The sequence below is a fragment of the Schistocerca cancellata genome, chromosome 9 (genome assembly GCF_023864275.1).
Source record: "Schistocerca cancellata isolate TAMUIC-IGC-003103 chromosome 9, iqSchCanc2.1, whole genome shotgun sequence".
NCBI classification, from domain to species: Eukaryota; Metazoa; Arthropoda; class Insecta; order Orthoptera; family Acrididae; genus Schistocerca; species Schistocerca cancellata.
In genome coordinates this window covers 18,679,675-18,689,280 of record NC_064634.1, presented here as the reverse complement: position 1 = coordinate 18,689,280, position 9,606 = coordinate 18,679,675, and the positions used below count along the sequence as shown (strand labels likewise).

General features: G+C 45.6%; 1 protein-coding gene across 1 annotated transcript in view; it reads right to left on the bottom strand.

Annotated features, from left to right (window-relative positions):
* Positions 1 to 1,546: 1,546 nt before the first annotated feature.
* LOC126100720 (peptidoglycan-recognition protein SB1-like) overlaps positions 1,547 to 9,606 on the bottom strand; it is a 153,162-nt gene continuing 145,102 nt past the window's right edge. Inside the window, exon 4 of the mRNA XM_049911339.1 lies at positions 1,547 to 2,052. Within this exon, the coding sequence (XP_049767296.1) occupies positions 1,547 to 2,052 (506 nt within the window). The remainder of the gene's footprint in view (positions 2,053 to 9,606) is intronic.

The following is a 9,606-nucleotide window of genomic DNA, read 5'->3' as shown; positions in this document are numbered from 1 at the left end:
ATCTGTATAAATGACCTGGGTGGCATTCTGAGCAGTTCTGTTAGGTTGTTCGCAGATGATGCTGTAATTTACTGTCTAGTAAGGTCATCCGAAGACCAGTATCAGTTGCAAAGCGATTTAGAAAAGATTGCTGTATGGTGTGGCAGGTGGCAGTTGACGCTAAATAACGAAAAGTGTGAGGTGATCCACATGAGTTCCAAAAGAAATCCGTTGGAATTCGATTACTCGATAAATAGTACAATTCTCAAGGCTGTCAATTCAACTAAGTACCTGGGTGTTAAAATTACCAACAACTTCAGTTGGAAAGACCACATAGATAATATTGTGGGGAAGGCGAGCCAAAGGTTGCGTTTCATTGGCAGGACACTTAGAAGATGCAACAAGTCCACTACAGAGACAGCTTACACTACACTCGTTCGTCCTCTGTTAGAATATTGCTGCGCAGTGTGGGCTCCTTACCAGGTGGGATTTACGGAGGACATCGAAAGGGTGCAAAAAAGGGCAGCTCGTTTTGTATTATCACGTAATAGGGGAGAGAGTGAGGCAGATATGATACGCGAGTTGGGATGGAAGTCATTAAAGCAAAGGCGTTTTTCGTCGCGGCGAGGTCTATTTACGAAATTTCAGTCACCAACTTTCTCTCCCGAATGCGAAAATATTTTGTTGAGCCCAACCTACATAGGTAGGAATGAACATCAAAATAAAATAAGAGAAATCAGAGCTCGAACAGAAAGGTTTAGGTGTTCGTTTTTCCCGCGTTCTGTTCGAGAGTGGAATGGTAGAGAGATAGTATGATTGTGGTTCGATGAACCCTCTGCCAAGCACTTACATGTGAATTGCAGAGTAGTCATGTAGATGTAGATGAAAGTATGTGCCCCATAGTCGGCTATGATTCGCCGTACACCGCTTGTCGATACGTGCAATCGCCAACGGAATAAATGGGGTGTTACATCTTACGCGACTCACCCTGTATATAGGGCTCATAGATGATTGCTACGTCATAAAATATAATGATCTTCAGTGTTCGAAGATCCTCAATGATTGAAGATCTTCAGTGATTAGAACATGTTCAGATAACGTTAAAAGATGTGCTGCTGTGCATTTTGTCGTGTACTCTGTTACTTATGACGTAACACTCATCTGTATGTGCTACTTACACGAACATGTCCACAAAGTGTTTCTCCATATCAAATGTTTTATTTAAGTAAACGTTTGTGTGATGTCCTACATTTTATCTATGTGACAACTTGGTGTGAGATCCAACTCAAAATGAATACATTTTATAACATACATTTTCGGACACCTGAAGATGACAGGAAAATTCGCCGAAACCTGTTGTTTGTAAACGAGGAAATATTTCTGCGATCTTGGCTTTAGAAAGCTTTTACCGAGGAAAACAGATGGCTCCTTCTAATTTGTCAGCATAAGAAAATGCAGTCTTCCTCGTTAACACGTTGAGGTCTCCGCCGAGTCAGAGTAGACGTATCTGGAGATCCGCAGCGTCGCGCTTCGTCTGAGACTCCCGGTCTACTGAGTCGGTGGAGCGCTAAGACCCCGCGGGCCAGTGGGGCCACGTTCTCAGCTCCCGGACCAGCTCGTCGCCGTCAGTCACGGACTCGGCCAGCAGGGTGTAGTCGTCGGCGACGTAGCCGGTGTCGACGCCCACGCGGATGAGCCTGCGGGCGGCCGCCAGCTGGGGGGCGGGGGGCGGCGGGCCGGAGGCGGCGCTGAGCAGCCCCAGGGAGAGGCTGGGCCGCAGGCCGGCTGGCGCCAGCGGGCTCTCGACGCGCCAGCCGCGGCCCTCGTACACGGCGCCGTCGCCGCCCACCAGGAAGTTGTACGCCACGTCGGAGAAGCCGCGCCGCAGGTGCAGCGCCTGCAGCTGCCGGACCAGCGGCAGGCACTGCGGCCGCGCCGCGCAGCGCGCCGTCCCCGCGTGGCCCACCACGACGTACCGGGCGGGCGCCCTCACTAGAACCGCGCCGGTGCTCGGCCTGGCGCCCCACTCGCTGCGCGGCACAACGCTCCACTCCTCGGCGGGGTCGGGACCGGCTGCAGGCACAAACGCAACAGGTTCATCCTACGTCAGCGCATATTACTAGACCACGGATTTTTAGGTCGTAAAAAGTGTGTTTTAGGCACCTAAAATAGGCTCCTTCAGTAGTTCATTTAGGCTATATAAAACCTAAAATAGGCATTAATAAAAATGATGCAGAGAAAATAAAAATAAATTAAAATACACAGTGTTGACAGTATGAACATCTTATTAGTCATTAAAACAAGGAGAATGAATATTTACACAGTTACAGAGCTAAGCAATCTACAACATTAATGTTGAACATAACTCCAAATATTTTTGAGTTCCTTCAAGTTAAAGATCTCCGTAAAAAAAATGTGGCAATGGTTTAATGAATACATTCGTAGTTTCACATATTCTGACCATAGTTGGCTTCACAATAAATAACCAAAATCTTTTCTAGGTTTTCTAGCGAAAAACTGTGGCGCTTGTCAGTCAGAATAAATTTATACGCTGAAAAAGAACGTTCTGCGTCAACAGATGTGACAGGGGCGTACTTGACTTTCGGCACATGTTGGACAGGAATGCTGCAGTCAGGGGTGCTGGATTTTCCACTAAGTATGTCGGCAGCTGCACACAACTCCATCAGGCCAGTGTTCTTCTGGAAAACCGTTTGCATTTTTGCCCGTACTTTTTCCCCTACTTCACCTGGCACTTCATTAATTTTCATTTTGACTTCCTCACGCAAAGAAATATTGTCGTAGATAGGTCTCCCTGAGCCTTCTGATTGTGAAATTATTCTTGCCATAAATGTGTAGTGGGCCCTAATGTAAGATAAGTCCCGTTTTAAAGAAGAATCTTTGAGTAACTCCACTGCTGCAGTTACGGATGCAGCATCCTCCGGTATATTTTCAACCACCTTCTGGACAGCTGAGAGATGCGTACTATAGTATTCTGCTGCTATCAGCCACGTGCCCCAGCGGGTGACAACAGGCTCTGGCAGCAATGGCACATCTGGAAGCTGTTCTTTGAATGCCTGTATTCTTGATGATGCCTTAACAAAAATTTTCTGCACCATAGACATTACTTTATTTACTTTAGGAAATTGTGGCCTTACCTGCTCTGCTATGTGGTTGATCCCATGTACTACACAAGTTACGTGCAGCATCAATGGGTAGAATACTTTTAATAGTTGAAACACTGCTATCATATATGCAGCAGCATCAGTGACGGCCAGAAGCACCTTATTCTCATCCACTCCCTTTGGGTATAGCACCTTAAGCCCATTGTTCACAAACTGTGCTATTGTTTGTTGGTTAGTTTTTGCAAGCTGTTTTGAGTATACCAAATGAGTCCTGGATGGAGCATCTGGATCTAGCTTGCCAATAATCAGGTTTGCAATGTAACGGCCAAGACTGTCAGTAGTTTCATCCACAGAAATCCATATACAAGATTCTCCAACATCTTCTCGGATTCTGTGCAATGCAGCATTGTAAGCTGAATCCACATAATTCTTACGTAAAGTTGACTCTGCAGGAATAGACTGACGGCAGTACTTCTCAAGAAAACCTCTGAAAATAGGGTTTTCTAGTTTCTGAAAGGGGATGTTGGCTGCCACAAGTGCATGACATAAATCACTGCAGAACTTGTTTTTTTCGGAGGATTCACCAGATTTTTTGGTTAAAAGAGTTTGCTTCAATTTTGACTTTCGTTCAACATTAGCTTTATGCGCGATTCCATCTGCATGCTGAGTTAAGTGAGATTTCTTAACATTAAACCTAATACGAGAGAAGAGGGAAATGCAGTTTAGAATCGCATATAAATAGTATTTCGTATTACTAAAGGATAGCGATAAAAAAGAATCCTAAGTGACATGAAAATAAAAAGTCTAAGAAAAACATCAGCTAACCTCCTTGTTGCATGCTTGGCAGAAAATAAGTTTCCCATCTGTTGTGTAATGCGGAAAATCTTGCAGCCACTGCCTTATATGACTAGATTTTGAACTAGCTGTTATCGGCATGGCGTAGTATTCTCACACAGAAACTAGAATTTGTTTTGCACTTAGAACGTCAGTAACACTTAACACGTCGGTCGCTATACAATGTACTGATTTGTTTTCGCTGTGAAAAAGTGAACGATGACCTGTTTTTTTTTTCATTTTACTGCGGTGCATGGGAGCGGTAGGGGAAGTACAGTACTCGTTGCTGGACATATGGCACCTGACAGATGGCCGCCCCTTCTGAACAAACGAATGGAGTCTACCGGTGCTTCAGATGAAAACATCTCACTACTGGCACATTATTTTTCGAACCGCAAAATTCACGTAAAATCTTTCACGAAACAGAGTACTTTGATAGGACTGCCTGTAGACAGCAGCGAGAAAATTCGCGAAGGGCAGTAATGTAGCTCTAGAGGGCGTCTACGATTGACATTGTGATTTTTTAATCCGTGCTCAGCTTAAGGCCTATGAAACCGTTTCTTTGCGAAAATACACAGCTGGTCAGAATTCTACGAACGAAATATTTTCAAATATAACATTTAGTACTCCCACGTTCGATTCTAATGTGTAACTCAAATCTTTGACCGGTTCCCATTCGCTCACCGAAGTTAAGCACTGTCGCGCTCAGCCCGTACTTGGATGGATGACCATTCAACCGTGCCGAGTGCTGCTGATAGTAAGGCAAGCAAAGGAATTGTAAACAGTCTCTAATGACCTTCACCTTCGACGAGACGTAAAGCCCTAAGTTTACTTCCTTTTTCTAATTTTCGAAAACACAAGAACTCTATGTCAGATTAACGAAATAGGTACTTTTTAGGATTTTGATGCCGAAATAAGCAAAATTAGGCGTCAACGTCGAAATACGCAATTTTAGGTCCTGTAGAACTAACGGTATTCAGTTTAGTTAGTCATGATACGTATAAGTACCAACTTATATGCAAATTGGAGCTTAGGAAAAAAATAGGTTTTAGCCTAAAGATCCGTGATCTATTTTTTACATATGAATAATAAAACACCTATAAAGAGTATTTTGTATTAACAGGGATAGCGATATAAAAAAGACCGAAGTGTTAGGCAAATACAAAGCATGAGCGCATACCAACTAGCCACCTTGCTGCACGCTGGGCAGACAATATTTTTTTCCATCTGTCGTATAGCGTGGAAAAATTTGGAGCCACTGTGTTATATGTTGAAATAGGCACTTTTTAGGATATTAAAACCGAAATAGGCAAAAATTGGCACTAACGTCGAAATAGGCTTTTTTAGGTCCTACAGAATTAACGCTATTAAGTGTAAATAGTCATGAAACGCATAAGTACTAATTTTTATGCAAATAGGAACTCACGAACAAAATAGGTTTTTACCTAAAATCCGCGGTCTAGATATTACACTGAATCGCCAAAGAAATTGGCGTACACACTACTGACCATTAAAATTGCTACACCAAGAAGAAAACCAGATGATGAACGAGTATTCATTGGACAAATATACTGTAACTGACATGCGATTACATTTTCACGCAATTTGGGTGCATAGATCCTGAGAAATCAGTGCTTAGAACAACCACCTCTGGCCGTAATAACGGCCTTCATACGTCTGGGCATTGAGGCAAACAGAGCTTGCATAGCGTGTACAGGTACAGCTACGGCATCAACACGATACCACAGTTCATCAAGAGTATGGCGTATTGTGACCAGCCAGTTGCTCGGCAACCATCGACCAGACGTTTTCAATTGGTGAGACATCTGGAGAATGTGCTGGCGTGGGCAGCAGTCGAACATTTTCTGTATCCAGAAAGGCCCGTACAGGACCTGCAACATGTGGTCGTGCATTATCATGCTGAAATGTAGGGTTTCGGTTCCCGGGTTCGATTCCCGTCGGGGTCAGGGATTTTCTCTGCCTCGTGATGACTGGGTGTTGTGTGTTGTCCTTAGGTTAGTTAGGTTTAAGTAGTTCTAAGTTCTAGGGGACTGATGACCAAAGATGTTAAGTCCCATAGTGCTCAGAGCCATTTGAACCATTTGAAATGTAGGGTTTCGCAAGGATCGAATGAAGGGTAGAGCCAGGGGTCATAACACATCTGAAATGTAACGTCCACTATTCAAAGTGCCGTCAATGAGAACAAGAGGTGACCGAGACGTGTAACCAATAGCACCCCATACCATCACGCCGGGTGATACACCAGTATGGCGATGACGAATACACGCTTCCAATGTGCGTTCACCGCGATGTCACCAAACACGGATGCGACCATCGTGATGCTGTAAACAGAACCTGGATTCATCCGAAAAAATGACCTTTTGCCATTCGTCGTTCAGTACACCATCGCAGGTGCTCCTGTCTGTGATGCAGCGTCAAGGGTAACCGCAGCCGTGGTCACCCAGCTCATAGTCCATGCTGCTGCAAACGTCGTCGAACTGTTCGTGCAGATGGTTGTTGTCTTGCAAATGTCCCCATCTGTTAACTCAGGGAACGAGACGTGGCTGCACGATCCGTTACAGCCGTGCGGATAAGATGCCTGTCATCTCGAGTGCTAGTGATACGTTCCGTATTACCCTACTGAACCCACCGATTCCATATTCTGCTAACATTCATTGGATCTCGACCAACGCGAGCAGCAATGTCGCGATACGATACACCGCAATCGCGATAGGCTACAATCCGGAATGTGATGGTACGCATTTCTCCTCCTTACGCGACGCATCACAACAACGTTTCACCAGGCAACGCCGGTCAACTGCTGTTTGTGTATGAGAAATCGGTTGGAAACTTTCCTCATGTCGGCACGTTGTAGGTGTCGCCACCGGCGCCAAGCTTGTGTGAATGCTCTGAAAAGTTAATCATTTGAATATCACAGCATCTTCTTCCTGTGGGTTAAATTTCGCGTCTGTAGCCAGTCATGTTCGTGGTGTAGCAATTTTAATGGCCAGTTGTGTATGTAAACAAAAAAATGGTTCAAATGGCTCTGAGCACTATGGGACTCAACTGCTGTGGTCATCAGTTCCCTAGAACTTAGAACTACTTAAACCTAACTAACCTAAGGACATCACATACACCCATGCCCGAGGCAGGATTCGAACCTGCGAACGTAGCAACAGCGCGGCTCCGGACTGGAGCGCCTAGAACCGCACGGCCACCGCGGCTGGCTGCATGTAAACAGGCAGAATACGGCGCTGCAGTCGGCAACGCCTATACGACAAGTCTCTGCCGCAGTTGTTCCGTCGGCTACAGCTGCTGTAATGGCAGGTTGTCAAGATTTAAGTGAGTCTGAATGTTGTGTTACAGTCGACGTACGAGCGATGGGACACAGCATCTCCGAGGTAGCGATGACGTGGAGAACATCAGGAATCCGGTAAAACATGAAATCTCCGACATGGCTGCAGCCGCAAAAACATCCTACAAGAGCGGGAACGACGACGACTGAAGAGAATCGTTTAACGTGACAGAAGTGCAACGCACCCGCAAATTTCGGCAGGTTTCAATGCTGGGCCGTCAGTAAGTGGCAGCCTGGGAACCATTCAACGAAACATCATCGATATGGGCTTTTGGAGCCGAAGGCCTCCTTGTCTATCCTTGATGACTGTATGACACAAAGCTTTACACGTCTCGCCTGGGGCTGTCAACGCCGACACTGGACTATTGATGACTGGAAACTTGTTGCCTGGTCGGACGAGTCTCGTTTCAAATTGTATCGAGCGGAAGGACGTGTACGGCTATGAGACAGCCTCATGAATCGATGGAGCCTGCATTTCAGCAGGGGACTGTTCAACCTGGTGGAGGCTCTGTAATGGTGTGGGGCGTGTGCAGTTGGAGTGATAGGGAACCCCTGATTCGTCTAGGTACGACTCTGACAGCTGACTCCTATGTAACTATTGTGTCTGATCACCAGGATCCATTCATGTCTATTGCACATTCCGACGGATTTAGGCAATTCCATCAGGACAATGGGACCCCCCCACATGTCCATAAATGCTACAGAGTGGCTCCAGGAACACTCTTCTGAGTCTAAACACTTCCGCTGGGCACCAAACTCCCCAGATATGAACATTATTGAGCATATCTGCGATGTCTTGCAATGTGCTGTTCAGAAGAGATGTCTACCCCTTCGTACTCTCACGGATTTATGGACAGCCCTGCAGGGTCCACGGTGTCAGTTCCCTCCAGCACTATTCCAGACGTTAGTCGAGGCCGTGCCACGTCGTGTTGCGGCACTTCTGCGTGCTCGCGGGGACCCTACACGATATTCCGCTGGTGTACCAGCTCTTCAGTGTAGTTAGCATTGACGATCAGGTGTTTCGTTCTTTGATAACTTAACGATAGGTCCAGTTATGGTTCCGATGTGACATTTAATGCGATACGCAGGCGATCTGATCCAGACCTTGTATTGGCAGTGTGATGAAAGCGCACAGCCCCTTCGCCAGGCGTATCGTCAAGAGGATATAGACTGGGACACTCAGATGTTTAGGACGGGTGGTAAGGACAGAGCATCGAGTGACATTATACTGAGTGCACTATCCGAAAATTACAGAGAACCGACTCGTGGAGATAACATCTTGGACCTACTGATAACAAACAGACCCGAACTTTTCGACTCTGTAAGTGCAGAACAGGGAATCAGTGATTATAAGGCCGTTGCAGCATCCCTGAATATGGAAGTTAATAGGAATATAAAAAAAGGGAGGAAGGTTTATCTGTTTAGCAAGAGTAATAGAAGGCAGATTTCAGGCTACCTAACAGATCAAAACGAAAATTTCTGTTCCGACACTGACAATGTTGAGTGTTTATGGAAAAAGTTCAAGGCAATCGTAAAATGCGTTTTAGACAGGTACGTGCCGAGTAAAACTGTGAGGGACGGGAAAAACCCACCGTGGTACAACAACAAAGTTAGGTTCAAATGGCTCTGAGCACTATGGGACTTAACAGCTATGGTCATCAGTCCCCTAGAACTTAGAACTACTTAAACCTAACTAACCTAAGGACATCACACCCAGTCATCACGACAAAGTTAGGAAACTACTGCGAAAGCAAAGAGAGCTTCACTCCAAGTTTAAACGCAGCCAAAACCTCTCAGACAAACAGAAGCTAAACGATGTCAAAGTTAGTGTAAGGAGGGCTATGCGTGAAGCGTTCAGTGAATTCGAAAGTAAAATACTAGGTACCGACTTGACAGAAAATCCTAGGAAGTTCTAGTCTTACGTTAAATCAGTAAGTGCCTCGAAACAGCATGTCCAGACACTCCGGGATGATGATGGCATTGAAACAGAGGATGAATGGCGTAAAGCTGAAATACTAAACACCTTTTTCCAAAGCTGTTTCACAGAGGAAGACCGCACTGCAGTTCCTTCTCTAAATCCTCGTACAGACGAAAAAATGGCTGACATCGAAATAAGTGCCCAAGGAATAGAAAAGCAACTGGAATCACTCAACAGAGGAAGGTCCACTGGACCTGACGGGATACCAATTCGATTCTACACAGAGTACGCGAAAGAACTTGCCCGCCTTCTAACAGCCGTGTACCGCAAGTCTCTAGAGGAACGGAAGGTTCCAAATGATTGGAAAAGAGCACAGGTAGTCCCAGTCTTCAAGAAGG